Source organism: Ascaphus truei, chromosome 5 (genome assembly GCF_040206685.1).
Source record: "Ascaphus truei isolate aAscTru1 chromosome 5, aAscTru1.hap1, whole genome shotgun sequence".
NCBI lineage: Eukaryota > Metazoa > Chordata > Amphibia > Anura > Ascaphidae > Ascaphus > Ascaphus truei.
The window spans coordinates 301583092-301606455 of record NC_134487.1 but is presented as its reverse complement, the minus strand read 5'-3'; the positions used below and the strand labels follow the sequence as shown (position 1 = coordinate 301606455).

General features: G+C 45.5%; 1 protein-coding gene across 1 annotated transcript in view; it reads right to left on the bottom strand.

Moving 5' to 3' along the window:
- Positions 1-11740, bottom strand: part of GYS2 (glycogen synthase 2) — a 56506-nt gene extending 44766 nt beyond the window's left edge. Inside the window, exons 1-4 of the mRNA XM_075602932.1 lie at positions 11343-11740; positions 4537-4718; positions 2409-2600; positions 1045-1230 (exon numbers count right to left, since the gene is read on the bottom strand). Coding sequence (XP_075459047.1) covers positions 1045-1230; positions 2409-2600; positions 4537-4718; positions 11343-11463 — 681 coding nt within the window. The 5' untranslated portion in view covers positions 11464-11740. The remainder of the gene's footprint in view (positions 1-1044; positions 1231-2408; positions 2601-4536; positions 4719-11342) is intronic.
- Positions 11741-23364: the final 11624 nt, after the last annotated feature.

The following is a 23364-nucleotide window of genomic DNA, read 5'->3' as shown; positions in this document are numbered from 1 at the left end:
ATATAGATCAATGTATGTAATCACAAATGGGACAAAATCAACACTCTATGATTCATACCATAGGAAATTAAAGCCTAAGGAATAAGTACCCTTTACTGGGCAATTACCCAAATCCTGTTATGCAGTGATACATTCATGTGCCTGACCTCAGGTTTATATAACTTGTAACACAGTGTTATACCTATTATATCTGGTCAGGTATACATCCTTTTATGCTGCAGCTCATGGCCATTATAGAGGAGCACCATAGATACACAGTCTGACACTTTATATCTGCAGTGACTATATGTATGTGCAGAAGTGTTTGGAGATATACATTGGCTGTCAGTGTAGAGGTTTTTCTGAGTTCATTATACATAATGTAGGTGTACCTAAAATAAGATTAACCCTCTACTTCCCACTCCACTATGGGGAATTTTTAAGATATATTTGTAATCTTTCTTTGTGATTATTTACATGTGAACATGTAATAAAATGTTTATTATTTTTTGTTCTAATATTCTGATCCCTAGTGGTCACTAGACTGAACAACAGAAAAATTATCTGACGGGCCACTGTTGTCTGAAATAAATGATCCTAACATTGAGTGAATCATGTGGGGAATCTTTTGACGCCACTTGGGTCAACTCTGTGTTCTAATGATACGCCTCCTAGCACCTGCTGTGTTTTATACCCCTAGGACAGTACCCAGGGAGAGAGGTCTGATTCACCTGTCTTCCATTCAGTGACAAGCCATTTTTTTAGGTTTGATGGGGTACAGTTGTCGGATATTGGTGCCGATTTATTTAATAATGCCATGCATGGTGGGCTCGTGAGGGTGTCCCAATAAATATGTAATGATGGATTAGTAGGTACCTGCACCCGTGTGGGGTCTGCGCCCTAAGTACGGCCCCAAACTGCACCTTAGTATGGGTGCTATTGCTATCAATTAAAGCTAGAGCTTCCAAAGTCGCTTCCCACAATGCTTTGCATTACATATCTGTCTGAAAGTTCTTGGCAGTATATGATAGTAAATAATAATAAGAGTTATCGAGGGCTCTGTACCTGGTCCAGCTTGTTGTAGAAATCGACATTGGCCGCACAGAGGTACCTCCCGAGCAAAGTGGCGTGTGTGGTGAATATTGTAGCCACAGGAAGTTTCCGATATCTGGAGAGAATTAGCCCAGCTCCTGACTGCCATTCATGGAAATGCGCAATGATATTGGGTGTGTCCTGGAACTGGTCTGCCAGCTAAAACAGTCAGAGAAACATAGTTACATAATACGTACAGACACACGCTTCCGGTACAATGCAATATATTGTATTCATAATGCATTAACATGCCTCATAAAGGGTCTGCTGTATATTTCAGGTCAAATACATTGCATACATTTACATATTGTATTCTTCACTTTTTTCTTCACGGTTTGATTTTTCCCAGAGGTTTCCTGTTAGGAAATGCATTGATCTACAATTATTATATATCTCATTTTAAGTATGGTCACTGTTGATCAATCTGATTATTTCTGGTGTCTCAAAAAACTATTTACGAAAGTTTCTGACTGTAAAACTGTCAAAACAAGTTGAATATAATTACACCATATTTATCAAAAGGAAAACTTCCAGTGTCACTAGTATTTATTTTCTTTCATAAACACGGTCCTGACATCTGCTTGGGTTCGGCGTCCGTTTTGGAGCCGGGAGAGTTTAGTAAATAGTCCCCATAGTTCAGGGGCGGGCTACTCCAGTCCTCAAGGGCCATCAACAGGTCAGGTTTTCAGGATATCCCTGCTTCAGATTTAATAATTAGGCAGCAAAAGATATTAGGAGACAAGGAGGTTACACTGCACTTTACCCCCAAACCTATCAAAATAGAAGTAGTCAAAGTTGTCTGGCGTGCTCCACACAAAAAATAGTGGTATAATTACTATAGACGGCATAAGAAGTTTTGATAAAATATAGTGATACAAATGTGTGTATTATTTACAGTAAGTGGTGTCACATTACCTAATATTATCTAAGATAAAAAAGGTTTGCTAATCAACCTGGCTCCCTGATCCACAGTAAGCTGCCATGCATTACACTCACCACTTCAGCTTTCTAATTACATCACTGTTCAGCACGGTTATAGAAGATATAATGAAAATAATGTATTTTAAGAAACAGACACCAGGCTCAGTTGTATTGTAACTTACTGCCGTGAGCATAAATGATCATTAAACTTGTTATGATGCAAAAGTATAATTACTACTTTTTTATTAAGAAAACATGTATAGTCTTGTTAGTGAATATGTCATAAAAAGAACAATGATACGTTTACACTAATATGTGTCATTTGTGTTGTATTTGCATTGTCCAATAGCAACATGACCAAATACCCCGCTCCTCCTTTTGAAGTTGCCTGTAAAATCCATATGAACACAATGTACCTCTTTTAGGAACCATGCAGTCAGTGACCCGAATATGAGAGCGTCATTAGCTTCTCGGTCGTTGAATGGAATCCCGATATTGCACGCCTCCCAGAATTCTCCTCTCCATTTGTCCAGATTCCAGGCGGCAGAACCGATGTCGAATAGCACTACATAGGGGCTACCTTCTATTAGCCATCTACCAAAATACACCTGGGCATATATAAAACAGGATGTGAAAACAGGCAGGTGTGCTTTTCCGATAGACTGCATCACACATTATGAATGGACATGGATTAGCAACAACATTGGGAACGGTCTCTCTTTGGATAATAATGCCAGTTTTAGGATTCTTTCATATTTCTATAGCTAAGAATGTTATTAAAACATATATTGAGCAATATTAATTTGTAAAACTATGAAGCGTACATGTGTATACAGTAAATATATATTGCAGTTTGCAAATCATCTATGAAGAAGCTTTGTACACCATGAACCATTTGCAGACGCTGTTCATACGGGAGATAAAAAGTCTCGCTATTCCATTCTGTTAAACAAGTTATTTCATGTTATTGGTGAAGGAAACACCTTTCTTGTTTATTAAAATGTAATGTTGTATTTTGGGACCATGGGGTGCAAATAACTAATTACTTTAATGACCTGTTTCACTTTGTTTGTCATGTTGATTTTTTTTTTACACATTTAAGAACGCAATGTGATTGAGATTTTTTGAGCATATTTGTTATCTCACAATATAAAGCACTTTATTTTGTGAAACTTTTTTTTTAACCTTTTTTCGCTAAATATAATAAAAAACTGAAATAATTTTCAGAAATATTTGCTTTAATCATGTTATTTCCAATAGTGAAAGTTATGTTTAATTCTGCTTCAAACCAAAACAAAGTATAATCCGTGCTGAATGGCTGTTTAACCGCGTACAATGTCAATTTTAATGGCCGCGATGTAAACAATGTGATTGGTGATACAGAATTCGGCTAGTTATAAAGGGCTGTCCCGCTTGGGAGAAGGAGCGGCTCAGTGAGTAAAGACACTGACTGGCACTGAGTGTGAGGCAGGGGAACCTGGGAGAAGGAGCGGCTCAGTGAGTAAAGACACTGACTGGCACTGAGAGGTTGAAGCAGGGGAGCCTGGTTCAAATCCTGGTGTCGGCTCCTTGTGACTTTGGGCAAGTCACTTTATCTCCCTGTGCTTCAGGCACCAAAAACATAGATTGTAAGCTCCACGGGGCAGGGACCTGTGCCTGCAAAATGCCTCTGTAAAGCGCTACGTAATACTAATACAAGAACACACTATTATTATTACTTAAAACCCTGCACAGTTTGACAAACTCACAGTTACTAGAATATCACCCAAAGATTCAGTTGTTTTTGTTATAAAAATGGTGATACATTCAAAAAGTGTTACACAAAGCAGGACACAGTGTCACCGAAAAGGTCAAAGGAACTGGTCGTTGTTCAGATAAAAAAAAATTGATACGGAATTACTTTTTCGTAAACAAATGTTTACTATATTTGGGCTCAAACATTACATTTAGACGAGAGCGATTTTTCTGCAGTAGGAAATTGATCTTTTGACTAGGGCTCCAGCGATATTAAACCTTGGCAATGTAAAAAACTGAATTAAAAGTCAAATGAAACCACAGAGATAATAAAATACATTCTGATTTAATGTAATAGGGCACGCTGATATAAATGACTAGTACATTCTGGTTTAAATGACTAGAGATTTTTTGTAAATCACAAACGTTATAGACCAAAATACTATTAATATGTACATTATTTATTGAACGGTGTCATCATATACAAGCATTAAAATATCTCCTTAAATTAATTGCAGCCTCATCCCGAAGCTATTTATTGTGTATTAGTCACTAAAGAGAAAAGTGATGCTGACCTCTTTAGCAGAAAAGGGACATGTAATCCCATTACGGGCACAAGTAGATAAATCTCAGCAAAGACTTTAATAGGATTTGCTGATTTTGCTTTATAGCCTTTTGCAAAAGGTCTTGATCTCCTGCTATGATTTAATGTGCCCATTGAAGAAAAGAAAAAAAGACTCAGAAGTGTTAAGACGTTGTGTAATCTCCTGTAAAACAGATTAGTTACCATAGAAATCAGATTTCCTTTACCTGACACCCATGCGCTTGCATCACATCTATGGATTTTCTAATGGCAGCATTGGGAGACTCGAAGAATTCCACCTGAGTTTTAACGTTATGTTCATAATACGGACCAACCATGAAATAATTCTCTCCCCACTCGTCCGCTGTAATTTTAGCCTTTGTTTGGAGCACGGTGTAAATGCCGCCAACTGGAGCAAAAACAAAAAAAAAGTGATATATTCATAGAATTGGAGCTCTGCACAAAATATAATGATAAAAAGTTATTTATAATTATCTTCACATACACAATGCAACATTTCTGCACAGCAACAGGTGACAAAAGGAAAGGGACGACAGGTGCACTCAAAAAACCTTTACAACACGATGCTTGTGTTCATTGGCTTCTCGACATGGAATTTCACAGCTGTTGATCCATAGGGATTATTAAAGAAATGTATACAGGCCATAACTTTAATGGCTCACTATAACTATTGATGCTATTGTTAAGACCAACTTAATAAATGTGCCAGTGCTGGCTACAGTAGTTGTCAAACACCTACCCACCCTCTTTTCCCACCTAGTCTTTAGAAGATTCATTTTCATGCCTACTGCTCTCGACCATTGCAACTATCTTCACCTCATTATCTCATTTTCCACATGCAGCCCTCCATCCTTAGTACAAATGTACAACCTTAAATCCGTAGTGTTCAGTAATAGTAGGTGCCCGTGTCCTGGGAAATTGTAGATACGTTATAGGCTGTGATACATTTTAGCTGCAAAAGCAGATAAGATCTTATCTGGCATTAAACGGGCAATGGATGGAAGGGAAGTAAACATAATGATGCCCCTTTATAAAGCATTGGTGAGACCACACCTTGAATATGGAGTAATATTTGGGCACAACTCCTCAGAAAAGACATTATGGAACTAGAGAGAGGGCAGAGAAGAGCCACCAAATTAATAAAGGGGACAACAATCTAATTTATGAAGAGAAGCTAGATAAATTAGATTTATTTACATTAGAAAAGAGGCGTCTAAGAGGGGATATGATAACTATATACAAATATATTTGGGGACAGTACAAGGAGCTTTCAAAAGAACTATTCATCCCAAGGGCAGTACAAAGGACTCGGGGCCATCCCTTAAGGTTGGAGGAAAGGAGATTTCACCAGCAACAAAGGAAAGGGTTCTTTACAGTAAGGGCAGTTACAGTGTGGGATTCATTACCCATGGAGACTGTGATGGCAGATGCAGTAGATTTGTTCAAAAAAAGGTTAGAAAGGAAAGGTATACAGGGATATACAGCAAGGCCCCGCTTTTTGGCGCTCCGCTTTTCGTCGATACGGCTGTACCGAGAAGGGGGCCGCCAAGTCCGCGCATGCGCAGAACGGTCCGGTCCGGGGTCGCGCATGCGCAGAATGGAGGGTTTTGCCGATGTTGCGCATGCATAGAACGGCGCATTGCCGGTCTGCACATGCGCACATAACGAAAATCGCCGGATCTGCTTTCCGGCAGGTCCTTAGAACGGAACCCGCCGCATGACTGGGGCCCTGCCGTACCAAATAAGTAACCTGGGAAGGATGTTGATCCAGGGAGTAATCTTATTGCCAATTCTTGGAGTCAGGAAGGAATTTATTTTTCCCCTTTATGAGATAGCATTGGATGATATCTCACTGGGGTTTTGTATTAGCCTTCCTCTGGATCACTATACTGTAAGTACGGATATAGGATAAAGAATCTGTTCCCTAAATTTTAGCATAGGTTGAACTTTATGGGTGCATGTCTTTTTTCAACCTCGTCTACTATGTAACTGTAACTATGTATTGTACCAACTTGAGAGCTCTTCATAGATTTTCAAGACCTATTCATCAAATATTATGTGAATGTCTGGCATTGTCGTTGCCCAATCTTCGGTACACCAAGTAGGTACAGGCATACCCCGCATTAACATACGCAATGGGTCCTGAGCATGTATGTAAAGCAAAAATTTACTTAAAGTGAAGCACTAACTTTTTTCATTTATCAAAGCATGTACTGTATTGCAATCGTCATATACGTGCATAACTGATGTAAATAATGCATTTGTAACAGGCTCTATAGTCTCCCCGCTTGCGCACAGCTTCGGTACAGGTAGGGAGCCGGTATTGCAGTTCAGGACGTGCTGACAGGCGCATGCGCGAGCTCCCTTTTGCCTATTGGGCGATATGTCCTTACTCGCGGGTGTACTTAAAGTGAGTGTCCTTAAACCGGGGTATGCCTGTACTTTAGTCAAGCAGAGCTAAATGCAGACTGAGTATGCCCCAAAAAGGTACAGATATAGCAACACTTACTCTTCTCTGCGCCAGGGCAAACCACTGCGGGGGATCAAATTTGGAAGCATGGACCCCCAGCAGTGGGACCGCGGTATCTATCTCAGGCTCTGGAGACAGTAAGGCTTGATACATCTGTAGCACCAAAAATGAATGTAACAACTATAAGATCCATGTATCAAGGTCAAGGCAAGTTAGCGGATGTTATAATGATCCTACTGTATTAATCAGATTTTGTATATTGTTAGCAATGAAAAGTCCCTACTAAGGAGGTTTATGCCAGATCAGAACTGGACAACTTTTCTGATGCAAAGAAAAGACTGGAGACAGAATTTCATACATCCGTTATAAGTGAAGCCGTCATACTTAAACCCTTCTTAACTGAAATTACGCACTAGTCAAAAGAGGTTAAAAGTACATGGCTGAAACGACCTGGTCTTAACGATAATTTAATGCCACTTTGACTTCCCTAAAGCCATTACACAGAAGCTGGAAGCTCAATAATTAACATGTGAAAGCACTGGGTAACAAAGTACAGAGGTTTCAAATTCATTGGTTACAGGCTGTTTTTGATGCACCCGCAAGCAGGAAACGCAATGCATCAAGGCGAACGTGTTGTCTCCGTACGTAAAACCATTAGGCCCTTTATTCTGTGAGCTGTGAAAACAACGTCCCCGCGCTGCTGAAGAGCTCAGCTTCATTTAAATGAACGGAACTGAAATCTTCAGCCTCACAGCATATTGAGTTGGGGGCTTCGTGTTGGTATATTGTTAGGGTATCAGACTAATAATTAGGAGGAAAGCAGGTCCCGCCGATATCTTGTTTACCAGGGACACTTGAAATCGCTGAAATTTGCTATTTCTTTCATGGTAACTTGGTTAAATGGTTTCCCCATTGCTTATCTCCATTGGTGAGATCACATATGCATCACTACCGAGACAGAGTGTAAACAACACTGACTCGCGCATTGCGCAACGTCACTTCCGGTTAGTGAGACGGCCGCGTCACTTCCGGTTTTCGATCATCACGGCTGTTTGCAAATTCAGCAAATTGGCATCACTATAAGAGGGCGAATATGGCACACCTACCTGTACTCTCTGACGAAGCGCCACATAGGCGTGAAACGCGTAAGAGACGGAGGTTTTTCTGCACCCATTCCTGTCTGCACCATGATGTTATAATAAAGGACTTTTTTTACCATACCGCTGCTGTCCCGTGGAATCCTGTTCCTTTGCTGTGCGCTGCATCCCTGCATTCGTGGCTACCTGACCTTTACTCAACCTGCAGAAGCACGCATCTTGGAAGGCGCTATGGGCATGGTCACGTGAGTTGGTACTTTAAATTGGTACTTTGAGGTATTTTTATTGGTGTTAACAGTCGTTTGTCAGACCCAGTCCACATTGGCAGTGAGGGGGTGGGGCTCATATATCTCCATTACCCACACTCACCAGGACATTTTATTCAGGTCATAGACATATACGCTCACCCATATATACCTTATTTACTCACTTATACACCTTAACCCAGCCTATTACCGTTCTTCTATCAAGAAACCAATGCATTATTACATGTCCAACATCTAAGGTTTTTAGAGCACTATTACTGAACTATGTTCTCCTACCTTGACATGAAGTATGTTGGACCGGCACTCACAGAAGTAAAATCAACAAGTACATTTATGCAAAAGTGATTAATCTAAATCCAATTATACAAAAACAGTATCATCAGGAAAAAGACACTAAACTCCTACAGCAGATGGCATAGCTACGGTGGCATTCCTGGGTCCGTGGCCCTTTCCTCAGGCTTACACCAGCAGCCCTGGCCCTTTCCTCAGGCTTACACCAGCGGCCCTGGCCCTTTCCTCAGGCTTACACCAGGGTCCGTGGCCCTTTCCTCAGGCTCACACCAGGGTCCGTGGCCCTTTCCTCAGGCTTACCCCAGGGTCCCTGGCCCTTTCCTCAGGCTCACACCAGCAGTCCGTGGCCCTTTCCTCAGGCTCACACCAGTGGTCCGTGGCCCTTTCCTCAGGCTCACACCTGGGTCCGTGGCCCTTTCCTCAGGCTTACACCAGGGTCCATGGCCCTTTCCTCAGGCTTACACCAGGGTCCGTGGCCCTTTCCTCAGGCTTACACCAGGGTCCGTGGCCCTTTCCTCAGGCTCATACCAGGGTCCGTGGCCCTTTCCTCAGGCTTACACCTGGGTCCGTGGCCCTTTCCTCAGGCTTACGCCAGGGGCCCTGGTATGCCAGCGTAGCTATGCCATCTGCTGTAGGAATTTAGTATCTTTTTTTTTCTGAAGATGTTTTTTTATTATTACTGGATTAAATTAATCACTTGTGCATAAATTTACTTGTTGATTTTACTTTTTTGGAGTGCCGGTCGAACACACTCCTTGTCGATTTTTCTGTGCCGAACGGTGGGGGTACGGGACCGGGCACCAAAAGACAACTACGTCTTGTAGAACAGGTGAGTGCATGTTCCAAATAAACATTCATACAATTCATTTTACAGAACAAAAACCTCAAAGATTGTGATAGTTTTACTTTGTATGAGTAATATGTTATAAAGCGGCAGTTTCTCCCCCTGCCCCTTCCCTTTTTCTAACCAAGTTGGGAAACGAGGTCCCAGTATCCAAAACACATTCATTTCAGCCCTGGGGACCCCCTCGTTCCCGAGATACGGTAAAAATAGAGCGTTCCCCTTAAGGGAAAACAGAATAGCCGTTTAAATCTCCCGCAATACACAGCCCATAGGAAGCGGCACCTCCTCCGTATATTTAAATACCAGGAAGTACACACGCTACTTTTACCGGCATGTGTCATTAATATGAACATAGAAATTAGTGCGTTTCCGCTCCGCGGTCCCCTGCTCCCCGTCCTGGTACAAAAAAGAGCAAGGGGAGAAGGGGGAGAGGAGGGGAGAGGGGACTGCCACTTTAACACATCATTATATAAGATAAAACCATCAAAATATTTGATATTTTTTTGGACAAATTCATTTTCATGAATAAAATAGCAAATTTCAGCTGTTTCAAGTTATTTCCCCAAGATTTTTTCACCAGGAGAAGGAAGATATTGCCACGGCTGTAGTGATGAGAGTAGGCTAGTGGGATAAGTACTGTAGTTATGGAAAAGCACAGCTGTTACATGGACATCTTAGATTGTAAGCTCTTGGGGGCAGGGACTCCTTTTCCCTAATGTTACTTTTATGTCTGAAGCGCTTATTCCCACTATGTGTTACGTTATTATGTCACGTGCATTACTGCTGTGAAGTGCTGTGTACATGGATGACATTATATAAATAGACATACATACATTTTCTCCCTTGGAAAACTCTTCGTAAACTAGTGTTTTGCTGCCATCTAGCTGTCCCATAAGAACAATATGCTGCATAAAACCCTAGAATTGTAATGTGGGCATATTATTCAATAAACGTAATGCTGTGTCATCGTTTACTATGCATTGGAATTTGACATCACTCTCACAGCGGGTGTCTTAGTTCTGGTACAATTCCAAAGTACGGGGAAACCTGCTTGTGCACACACAACACAGACAAAGAATTTCTTCAAAGTGCCGGTCTCCTCAAAGATAGAGTAACAACGAGAGCTGTACTCACAAGTTCATAATGTTCTCCATTAATGTGACAGCCAAGAACAGTGGAAAGAACACGTTTCAGGTCCCCTGTGGACCTTTCATCAGGTGATGATTTTTATTTTCTGAAGAATCTTCTATCCAAAAAATCAAAGCTCCAATACCCCTTGTGTGTCTACCATACCATGCCAAAAACTGCCATACCACACCATACCATACCAAACCATGCCATACCATTCCACACCACGCTACACCATACATAAAAATCATCACCTGATGAAAGGTCCATGTGGGACCTAAAACGCTGTTTTTCCCCTGTTCTTGGCTGTCACATTAAAGGAGAATTTCATTATGAACTTGTGAGTAGAGCTCTACTTTGTATCTCTGTCCATTTGAAGAAATTGTTTGTCTTAGTTCTGGGCCAGTAGGACCTAAGCTTCACAAAACTGGAGCTCCTGGAGGCCTCATGTCCCCCAACTCCTCTCATGCACCTTGCACTTTTCATTCTGTTTAAACTGTTGAGTATTACAATCAGCGTTTACTATTCTTGTTTTCTTCTTCTACATTTCTGTAAATAGAGATATATCAAGTCAATCATTAACCACTGGCAACTGATCCCTGCGTCTCTTTCTGTGATTATTGGTTTTTGACTTTCATTTACCATAGCAAGGTCGTTCCATTGCAACCCGTCACAAATCAGGGGATAATATTAACTGAAAATGCATAATCTTATGATTAATATATATTTACATATTCCCTGCTCATAAATGGTTTCTTTGGTTTGCATTTTCATTAATACAGCAATGCTACTCAAAAAGTTACAATGATGCAAAAATCCCATAAATGATGAGGTCAAGAAAGTTTACAAAACAGTATATACTGTATCTTCCACAATATTATGTCAAAAATTACAGGTCAAAAGTACATTTACAAACCTTTATTTGTCACTTCCCAAGCTATCTCAAAGAGCAATAAGTCCTCCACTGGAAGGTCTTCATCTTCCCACTGAGGAAGCCCATTGAGAGATGTCACAGAGAGAGATCTACTCAGAGGCATTTTGCTGTAAATTGCAACCCTTAAGTCAAGAGTTCCAATGTTATATGGAACAGCGTCCCTCTGGTTTGGCTAATGCTCTAGCCCTCTTCCCTTCAGGTACGTGCAGCGTGTTGGTAAATGAGAAAGGGACAGACTCAGTTTTACTAGATAATCTGGAGCTTAGTGGTTTGCTGCCTGACACGAAGAATTAAATAGACGCAACTAAATCCCACATGGACTTGCTTAGTTGACAGCTCCAAACTGCAAGCGGATCACAGGTTGGTTGTCCACCAGGTTTGTGTGTTAGGTCCTAAGTGGGACAGATGCCAATTCCAGAAACCTTTGACATGTACGAACCACAAATGATTAGCCAGAGACACTCCCGGTCATACTTTGCTTTTTCGTCAATCATTTTTTGGATAACATTTCTAAATTCAAATTGGTGTTTTTTCAATGGATAATCGTATTTAAGAATGGGTATTTTATATGAACGAATTGAATGTTGTGTTTCTTTACCTCCTTACGTGTGCCATTTGTAAAATATTCCAGGAAAATCACACCCCCCTCACACAATGCAGAACATCTCTCTGTGTGTACTCGGATACAGAGAACAGCTGCAAACTATTTACTGTGTAGATGTCATGAAACTGGAATGCTAAATCAACTGGATTTACTAAAGATACAATGTACAGGGTTCTCATCCCTCACCCTCGTACATGTCTACAGAGGCCAAAACATTGTCTGTTTGTTTGTGCCCAGTAATACAGATGTAAGCTTGTTTCATATTTCTGATGTGCCCTGTTCTCTATATTTCTAGATTGTGTTGGATCTAACACCATGGCTGAATAAGACGTGTGCCAAAGTGACGCCCTTTTCCTATTCTTTGCTTGTTCATTTTTCTTCTTCAGCAGTTTGCAATATTTCAATGAATAGTTTTGGATGCAGTCAGTGGCGAGTTTCATATATTGGCGTGGGAGTAAATTTAATGACCGGCCCTATAACACTTACCAAACTGTAACCTTCAGACAATGAAAACATCTCCAGACTTTTCCCTTCTAGTCTGTAAACAGTCTCTCTGAACACCACTCCCAACTTAAATTACTTCCCTCCCGGAGATCTTAAAACTCCAACATGAGCTGACACTCACCCCCCCCCCCCCCCCAATTCTCATTTTTCCTGATGTGCCCCATTATATTTGTGCTCCAAGTGGCAGCAGAGCTAACAATCCATTCTCCAGTGCCAGGCTGATTTTCAGTGCATTTCGCTGGCAGGGGCCTTCTGTTGCGACAAAAATGTTTTTCAACGTTTTTTTTAAACACCCAGCATTTAATTTCTTCTTTTTTTTAATGATATTTTTTGTAATTATTTAAAACATTTAAAAATGGCCATTTATCCTGAATGGCGCACTATATAAAATGAGTTAGCATGTTTGCAATAGGTTTGCCATTCCATGTATGTATGTATATCTGTATTTATATTGCACCCACAGTGTACTCAGCGTTGTACAAAAGAGACAACACAGTACAGGGAATTGTAATACAATAAATGCAACAAATAAAATCAGACAATAGGAAAGGAAATCCCTGCCCCAGAGAGCTTACAATCTAAATTCCATAAAAGCTTTACACTGCCACTTCCTAACTTACAATGAATCCATTATTATTTTTTAGAACTCAGTTTATTGGCTTTTTCATATAGTTACGAACGGCTGGGTGGGGAGCACAGAACATAACGGGGTGGGGAGCACAGAACATAACGGGGTGGGGGTTAGGGGGAAGATGACAGGTTACATACATATCCATACAATGTTGCAGTATGTCATTAGTATAGTACAATACCTGGAGGGTAAGGGAGATAATCCATTATTTAACGGGCCGATAGTTAGGGGTTATGGTTACCAACTACACAGATCCAGGATAAGCAAAATATTTAACTTCCTCACATCCCATTTTCTCTCCAATAGCCTGCTCCATGATATATATTGACGTTGCTGCAGTGCATGTTACCTATAAAATATTACCCCTAACCATAACTAATTGATGCTGCCCTTGTGCTAGAGGCTCTAGGGCAGAAGTGGCAAACTCCAGTCCTCAAGGGCCACCACCAAGTCAAGTTTTAAGGATGTCCCTGCTTCAGCACAGGTGGCTCAATCAGTGGCTCAGTAGAAGAGCTTCCTTCAGCAAAGGTGGTTCAATCAAGGACTGATCCACCAGTACTGAAAGAGGTTCTTCGAAAACTGAGCCACTGATTGAGCCACCTGTGCTGAAGCAGGGATATCCTTAAAACGTGACCTGTTGGTGGCCCTTGAGAACTGGAGTTGGCCGCCCTGATATAGAGCTTCCTTTTGTTTGAATGCAAAACACTACCGTGCCGGCCACTGCCAAAATCAAATGTTCCTTTATGTTCCATGATAGGAAGATGAACGCCTGTAACCCCATGTCATTATTTGGGGTACAAATCTGGAGTCAGGTGTTTGCTTAGTATAATGTATAAACAGCAAACCAAAATGAGTACCGTAGGTTAAAGTTGCTTTTGGTAGGTGTAAATAGCTCCGCCCACTCTCCTTCTCTAAAACTTTTGTTCCAGAATTTTTTGTTTGATGCCTTATTAAATAATCTATCTTTAACCATAGTCTTTTTCTAGCACTCCTTCTATGTAATAAGTCTTCTTCATATTGCAACTTATATTGAAATCTCATCGACTGGTTGGGGGTCGGGGGGGAGGGGGTAACTCCATATAATATTTTGGGCCTCAAAGTTAAATTATGACGTTTCCTAATTCTTTTTATGATGGTATGCTTTTTTTTTTTGTATTCCAGCATCCTATTGTTATTTTACTCTATTGCAGCTTATTTGGAATTTTTACCATTATGTTTCAAAAACTCAGAAACCAAATCGAGTTTTGGTAAAAAAACAAAAACGCATTTGTTTTTTTTTAAAGAACCAAAAATCACCCATGAAAGTGCACCCCCTTCAGGTATACATTGTAATCCTTTACTGGGAAACTACATAACATTTTTATACTTAACCTGTGCCCATTGAACAAGATATGAAGTATTTTATTGTACTGCTAAAAGAGAGTGATGAATACTGTATAATCAAATTAAAATGTATTCTACTCATTTTTATTGACTCTCCCCTGAAGGGATGTTAAAATGATGTAGGCATTAAATAGAATAATAGAATTGCATTAAATATGAGAGCAGTATCATTCTAGATAATGACACTTAATAGATATTTAATTACTTTTCCCTTTAAGTGTATTTACAGGGCACAACATATACATTTTAAAACCATGTTAGTTGTTAAAGGCTAAGTTTACAATGCCTCACAGTCCCACAGTAAAGCCATTATATTCATGTTCTAATATATTCTTTACGGCATTCGATGATGTCATAAAATCTGCGTTAACAGAGCAGTTTTTTTCTTATTCTCCTACATTGCCCATCTATCTATATATATATTTCTCAAACCGTTGTATGCGTGTCTGTTTGTCCTGTGTCTCCCTGTGTCTAGGGGCAATCGCATTGGACCTTTGGCCCGTCACTCCGCCTCAGGCCAATGAGATGGCTCCCTTGGCCCGCCCGCCCCCGCACACCTCTCATTGGCCGGTGTGGTCACACACACACCGCGTGCTCCTCTCCAAGATGGCCTACCACACGATGTGCAGCAGCCCAGGTAAGACAGTACACCCTGAGCCTCACACCCCTCCCGCAGGCATGTCGCCTCACACCTTACACCCTGCACCTTACACCCTGCGCCTCACACCCCTCCTGCCTCACACCTTAAACCCCTGCCGCAGAACACCCCTGCGCGTCCCACCTCAACCGCCCAGGAACAAGCGGCGGAGTAGCCGGCCGGGGGAGCGCATCATTACCTCGCACCTCAGGCCAGGACCACACATGGCGCTTCCTGTCACCGCCTGCACGCGCCTCCATTGGCCGGATGACCCATCGGGGGACCAAGCGGCAGGCGGGGGGGGGGGGAAGCGGCCGAGACATCGGGGAACGGGGGGGGGGAAGGGAGAGGCCTGAGCCATCGCAGAACAAGCAGGGTGGGCGGCCAGCCGCCGAGCCTGCGGGGGAACAGATGCCCGGACGGGGGGGAGGGGGGCACGTGGATACATAAATTATGACAATACATATGCCCCATGCTCCTCCCCTTCCACTCCCTTCCCCCCCCCCACCTTCACCCCCCTCCACTCCCTCCCCCCCTCCACCTTCACCCCCCCTCCACTCCCTTCCCCCCTCCACTCCTTCCCCCCCACCTTCACCCCCCCTCCACTCCCTCCCCCTCCCCCTCCCTCCACCTCCAACCCCCCCTACCTCCACCTCCACCCCCCTCCACTCCCCCTCCCCCTCCCTCCCCTTCCCTCCACCCCCCTTCCCTCCACCACCCCCTTCACCCCCCTCCTCCACTCCCCCCCTCCCCCCTCCACTCCCCCCCTCCACTCCCTCCCCCCCTCCACTCCCTCCCCCCTCCACTCCCTCCCCCCTCCTCCACTCCTCCCCCCTCCCTCCCCCCTCCACCCCTCCCCCCCCCCTCCACTCCCTCCCCCTCCCACCCCCCCTCCACCCTCCCTCCACCTCCAACCCCCCCTCCATCCACCTCCAACCCCCCCTCCTTCAACCTCCACCCCCCCACCCTCCACCCCCCCTCCACTCCCCCTCCCCCTCCCCTCCACCCCTCCCTCCCCCCTCCACTCCCTCCCCCTCCAGCCCCCCTCCCTCCACCTCCAACCCCCCCTCCCTCCACCTCCACCCCCCCCCTCCACTCCCCCTCCCTTCCTCCCTCCACTCCCTCCCCCCCTTCACCCCCCCTCCTCCACTACCTCCCTCCCCCCTCCACTCCCTCCCCCTCCACTCCCTCTCCCCCTCCACTCCCTCCCTCCACTCCTCCCCCCCCTCCACTCCCTCCCCCCCCCTCACTCCCTCCCCCCCTCCACTCCTCCCCTCCTCCACTCCTCCCCCCTCCCCCCTTTAGCTTTAGTCTTCTATAGAGATATCTAAATGTACACGCACGCACACACGCGCGCGCACGCACACACGCACGCACACACACACACACACACACGCGCGCACACACACGCACACGCACCCTTGGGAGATATGGCGCTACTGCATATGTGCTGCTGTACCTGCGGCTTACAGGAGGCCTGAGCCTCCGCTGCTGGGAGCCTGGGGTGTACCTGAGTAATCACTTGGTAGCGCCTCCACCTGTATGGGATCCCACTATGTGGGATAACCCCGTTACAGGAACCCCCCGCAATAAAACACACGCTGGTACGTATAACATTTTTGCTGCAGGCAAAAGAATACTGAACATTATATATATATATATATATATACACACACAGTTCGACCCACCAGGTCACGCACGGCCGCGCCCTCCAACAACCCCCAACCTGGTGTCCACACACTGGCGATATAGTCCTTCCTCCATAGTCCTGAGGGGTCCTTGGGCACCCAACCACCCCGGTGTCCAAAAAAAGCAACTCCCGCCCAAATGTGTGAGACAGCGCTGCCCCACTAATGTGTGTACAGTTGGTGCACTTGTTGTACCTGCCGGGTGCTTTGACACCCGGTAAAGCCGGCAGTAGATAGAGGCCTTCGGTCCCATGGCGTCAGCGACGAGTCCGCCACCCGCGTTGGGTGGTGTCTGGAAGGAGGGGCCCACCTTGGATAGTGTCTCTCAGTATGGTGGCCTGGTCCCAGACCGACGCAGCATCTGTCCACAGCCGCGTCCTGACTGTACCCTAACTGAGATGCTAAGCGGGTAATGTTCCTATCTAGGGGCAAGTCCTAGCGCAGCCATAATCTATGTTGGAGTCGGGCCTAGCTGGGGCCTATGGGGTCTCTGGCTAGTTCAGGGGTCACGGAATCCTGCACATGCACACCCTACCCCTTCTCGTTCCAGCTCCGACCGGTGTGCTCCAAGTGCACGTATAGTCTCTATCTGTGTGCAGGGGGAAGGTTGTAGCCCCATTGGCTGTGCTGATTCACATGGTCTCTGCCCCTGGGCATGCTGGGGGCTGTAGTCCCCACAGGTACCTTCCCTGGGATGGCCGCCTACTCTGCGCATGTGCGATCACTCTATATATGGCGGCGCCCTGCAAAGGGAGCCACCGGCGACTCGGTCGCCTCCGCACACTCCCAGAGGAAAGAGGGCCCAGGGGAAACCCTGCTATATACACATACACATACACATACTGATTAGCAAAGGAATCTATGGCTAAAACAGAGGTTAGGAAAGCAGAAAAAAAACAGAGTTGTACTGTAGATAAGGTAGGGTGAGAAAGTGGTGTTTGAAGACATTGGAAGGGTAATAGAACGGTGACAAGGAACAGCATGGAGGGGTAAGGGGATGCTATGGAGCGAGGAAGGGGGGGAAAGGTGTGGGTAAGAATGTTGGCAGAGAGGCAGGCAGGATAATGTACAGACATTCTATACTCCACCACGAAGAAGGAAGATTCTGCTCACCTCTGGGACATCATTTCTCACAGCCAGATCGTTCCATAAATGATTTAAAATCAAAATCGTCAATGGAATGTTTAAACGCACCCAAGAACGAAAACATATGAACTCAATGACTTAATGGGGATATGGGGTTTCTCACACACTATCACAATTGTTTGTAATTACAGTATCCCGTCTGCCTCTCTGCCAATGTTCTTATCCACAACTTTCCCTCCCCCGCAGCATCCCCTTCCCCTCCATGCTGTTCCTTGTCACTGTTGTATTACCCTTCTAATGTCTTCAACACTTTCTCACCCCACCTTATCTACAGTACGTTTCTGCTGTGTTTTTTTCTGTTCTCCTAACCTCTGTTTTAGCCATTGATTCCTTTGTAAACCAGTATTGCTGACCTGAGGAAGAGAGGAGAACTCTCGAAAGCTTGTCCTATGACATAAATTGTTAGCCCAAATAAATAAGGTATCAGCTAATACTGAAGAACTCATTTATTCTGCACTATTGCAACTGGACTAATACGACTATTTCCGTTTTATATCATGTATAACCTTCTCCTAAAGATTGTTATGCTCTCTTGTTGTTACTATTATTATTATTATTATTATACATTATTTTGTTCTCTCAAATTCAGAAGTATATATAAAAACGTATAAGTATATGTGGATATGTTTTGCTTATAGGATGTCCTTTTTTAATTATTAAACATATGGTTTTCGGAAGGGTTTAATATAGCTTTTTGATGTATTTTTAGTACTATAGTACTGGTACGTAACCGGCTTAACCTTCAGCGATTAATAGGCCTGGGGGTTATAAACAGAGAAAGAGAGGGGTTTAGAACGGGGGCGGGAAACGCCAGTCCTCCAAGGCCACCAATATCTTTGGATATTAACCTCATTGTCAACAGTATCACACAGGCTGCATGGTATGAAATGAATAGGCTTCAGCTCAGGAGACCCCCTGCTTCAATTCGGTATTAACAAATGGAGAGAAGAAAAAGAACAGCCTGGATTGTCTCTTTAAAGTGTGGCCAACTTTCCCCAAATCCTTTAACAAGTCTCTTAGTCGTCTTCCCATTCCTAATCGCTAATGGGACAGTGACATGGCTAGCATGGCAGAGTATTGTCATGGCAGAGTATTGTTATGGCAGAGTATTGTTTTCTGTTACTGGGATAGAGAATTCCATTCTGAAGTAGTAACCTGGAGAACGGTCTCATTTAGGACACCCCCTCCTGATTGGCTGCTGGGTAATGCAGGTAATCAGGATGGAAAAAGCTGCCTTAGCAGCAGCCCTGCTCAGGGGAATACCGCAGCCCCCCAAGCCGGTCAGGTCACTTTGTCCAGAGAGGTAATACCGGACACATACATGTCCAGAGAGGTAATACCGGACACATACATGTCCAGAGAGGTAATACCGGACACATACATGTCCAGAGAGGTAATACCAGACACATACATGTCCAGAGAGGTAATACAGGACACATACATGTCCAGAGAGATAATACCAGACACATACATGTCCAGAGAGGTAATACGGACACATACATGTCCAGAGAGGTGATACGGACACATACATACCTCTAATATTTTACTGGACAGTGTCCAAATGAGGGCCGCAGACAGATTTCCCGGGGGCCAGGACTAGAGTTACATCTGGGCCCCACTCCCCTCCCGGTGTCGGCGGGATTGCGAGCCCTCCACCATTTGCACCTCGCGAGCCCCCTCTATTTCCCTTCTCTTCCCATGTATTTCTCTCCCCTCCGTCTCACTCTTACTCCCTCTTTTCCTCACTCACTTCCTCCCTCACCCCCTCTCTCCTCTCACTCGCCCCACCTTCCGTCAATTACCCCACTCTCACTCAATCCCCCCCACAAAATACACATAAAAAGACCCCCACTCCCCCCAATAAATATAAAAAAGACCCCCACTCCCCCCAATACATATAAAAGACCCCAACCCCCAATATACATAAAAGACCCCCCCAATACATATTAAAAAAACACCCCACCAATACATATAAAAGAACCCCCCAATACATAAAAATACCACCACTCCCCTCAATACATATAAAAAGACTCCCCACCCCCAATACATATATATATATAAAAAAAAGTAGACTTACCTTGGGTATGGTCAGGCTGGGCCTGTGATTGCAGGGGTCCGGCGGCCGGCACTGAAAGTTGGGGACGACCGCTGGCCAGGCCCGGCTCTTGGCCGCCCCAGGGTCCCGGCTCTCTATCAGCTGCAGGCCTCTTCCTCACTGAGTCCCATGCCGAGCTTCAACGTCAGCATGCACCGGAAGCTGAGGCCCAGCTTACTTCCGACATCAGAGGCCCGGCGCGCGCCGGCACACTTGGAAACTCGGCGGGGGACACAGCGAGGAAGAGACTGCATCTGATGGAGAGCTGGGGCCCGGCCGTGACCGGCAGCCGGGCCTGGCCAGAGGTCGGGCCAGATTGCAGCACCGGTCGCCGGGCCCCATACAGTCAGTGGGCCCGGGACGCTTGTCCTTTCTGTCCCCCTCTGTTGGCGGCCCTGGTCCAAATACAGGACATCCGGTTCAATACTGGACACCTGGTAACCCTAAGTACCATTTGACTAGAGCTGTGCATACCTGCAGAGAATCGCTTTGCTGCTGTTTTGATCAAACCTTCCAAACTCAAAATACACAGAAAAATTTTGATATTAACTTTTGGTGCCAAAAGTTCTAGAAAAACGGGTCAGATTGTTCAAAATTAGTTTTCCTTTTTATATTTTTCTTTGTTCAAAGTTTGATCAAACTTCAAATTTTAAATTGACATATTTTTGTAACTGACAAAGGTCTCTAGTTTACCATATTATTCCTCCTGCTACCGAAATAATAGAAGCAAATGCAATTTTAGCACCCTTTGTGTATACAGCTATGTATACACGCTGCCCCCTGGTGGATATAGGGAGTTTATCTACGTTGCACGCCACAGAGTGAAGTACATGATGGACACGGCGTCCGGCCAATAACTGTGACCCAGGAAAGGATTGCTAACATTGGAGAGTACGATGAATGAGGTCACAGGAGGAGGAATGGGGAGATAGAGAAAGGGTGGAGGATTTAAAACAGGACAGAGTTCCAGATCCAAGCTGTAACAAACTTCCCCTAGTCTGTTTAATAATTAGTCCTTATGCCCTGACTATATAGCCCCTGAGATTGGCTGCAGGTGCTAGCCCTCCGCCTAGGGGGACCCGATTTTGAAAATGAAAAACCGGGACACATTTTTTTTTTTTACATAACAGTTTATTTATTGTAGTACACTTATACTTTACTACCATTATTCCTTGTTACGTGTGTGTGTGTGTGTGTGTGTGTGTGTGTGTGTGTGTGTGTGTGTGTGTGTGTGTGTGTGTGTGTGTCGGGTGACCTCACTAATCGAACAACAAAAAAAGCCAGATGTGAATGATTCTGTACCCATTAACCAGTGTCAGGATGCCCCCTCTTCACAATTTCTAAAGCAGCAATCCCACCTGGGATCTTACCTGATCCGCAGTCCCTCAAGGTACTATACTGGAGGGGAGGTGTTCCCTACCTGTCTTCCGATGTCTCCCACGTGAAACTTGAGTCAGATCTGGAAGAAAGCAGGATAGGTTACTTCGGTGTAGGTATACGGCAGTTAAGATATGACATAGAGGGTGAGGAGACAGGGAGGGAGAGGGAGACAGGGAGGGAGAGGGAGACAGAGAGGGAGACAGAGAGGGAGACAGAGAGGGAGACAGAGAGGGAGAATAGAGGGAGAAGGAGAAGAGAGGGAGAGGGAGAAGAGAGGGAGACAGAGAGGAGAGAGGGAAACAGAGAGGGAGACAGAGACAGAGAGGGAGAGGGGGACAGGGAGGGAGAGGGGGACAGGGAGGGAGAGGGAGACAGGGAGGGAGAGGGAGACAGGGAGGGAGAGGGAGAAAGGGAGGGAGACAGGGAGGGAGAGGGAGAGAGAGGGAGACAGGGAGAGAGAGGGAGACAGGGAGAGAGAGGGAGACAGAGAGGGAGAGGGAGACAGAGAGGGAGACAGAGAGGAGACAGAGAGGGAGAGGGAGACAGAGAGGGAGACAGAGAGGTAGAGGGAGACAGGGAGGGGGAGACAGGGAGGAAGAGGGAGGGTGAGGGAGACAGGGAGGGTGAGGGAGACAGGGAGGGTGAGGGAGACAGGGAGGGTGATATACACACACACTGATATACACACACACACACACACACACACTGATACACCCTGCCTCCGCCTGCTCTGCCCGCCAGTGCAGGGCAGCCACCACTGCCCGCCCCCGAGCCCATCTCCCGCACCAAGGGGACGGGGGGAAGTGAGCACCAGGAGAGGCAAAGGTGGGAGAGCTGGGGGGCAAAGGTGGGAGCGCCGGGGAGCAAAGGTGGGAGCGCTGGGGGACAAAGGTGGGAGCGCCGGGGAACAAAGGTGGGAGCGCCGGGGGGCAAAGGTGGGAGCGCCGGGGGGCAAAGGTACAAGGTGGTACAAGGTAGGTGGTACAAAGGCAGGCGCACCCCCTTACCACCCCCTATTACCCCCCCCCTCCTGGCTGGGACCTGGGACAGAAGGGGAACACTCACCGCGCAGCCGACAGAGGAGCCAGGAGCGGGAAGACAAACACACTCATGTGTGCTCTGCACAAAGCGGAAGCCCCGCCCCCGGCTTCCTCTGACATGCCTGTGACCAATCCCCTGCGGGCCGGCCAACATTCTAAGTCCCGCCCCGGCATTCTCCTTCATTCAATCCCCCCGGCAGCATGCATTCATTCATACACACACATAGAAAATACTTACCGGCCGTCGCATTCTCCTCGCCGCTGCCCCGCAATACCGGGACCAGGGACAAAAACCGGGACATTTCCGGGATGGATCTGAAACCGGGACAGGACAGAAAAAACTGGGACTGTCCCGGCAAAACCGGAACAAATGGTCATCCTACCTCTGCCTTAATTAGCTGCCTGTCTTTTGAGCCGGGGACTTTCCAGCAGTTATGCAGCTTGCTTGACAAAGCTTTGTTAGTACTGCTGGTTTGCAAGTGATTGGTTTGTAAACCCCCTCACAGAAGCAAAATAAGGAGAGATACCAGTACTGAGGAGCCTGGTGGTTAGGGTGACCAGATGTCCGGTTTAGCTGGGACAGTCCCGTTTTTTTAAGGTCTGTTCCGACTGCCCGACATTCTTTAAAATGTCCCGTTTTTTTGTGGCTGTCCCGGTTTTGACCATCAGAGCAGGGGGGGCAGCAGAGAGCAGAGAATGCATGGAGGAGAGCAGGGTCTGAGCAGCGGAGCCCCAGCAGTGAGACCCGGAAGTGTCAGTGAGAACTTCCGGTGTCTGCTGCCAGGGCTCAAGATGGCTTCCCCCACCCATGCAGGTATGGTCCAGAATGGGGGGAAACATACTCACTCACACAATGGGAGGGGGGAAAGAGAGGTAGAGACACAGCATGGGGGGGG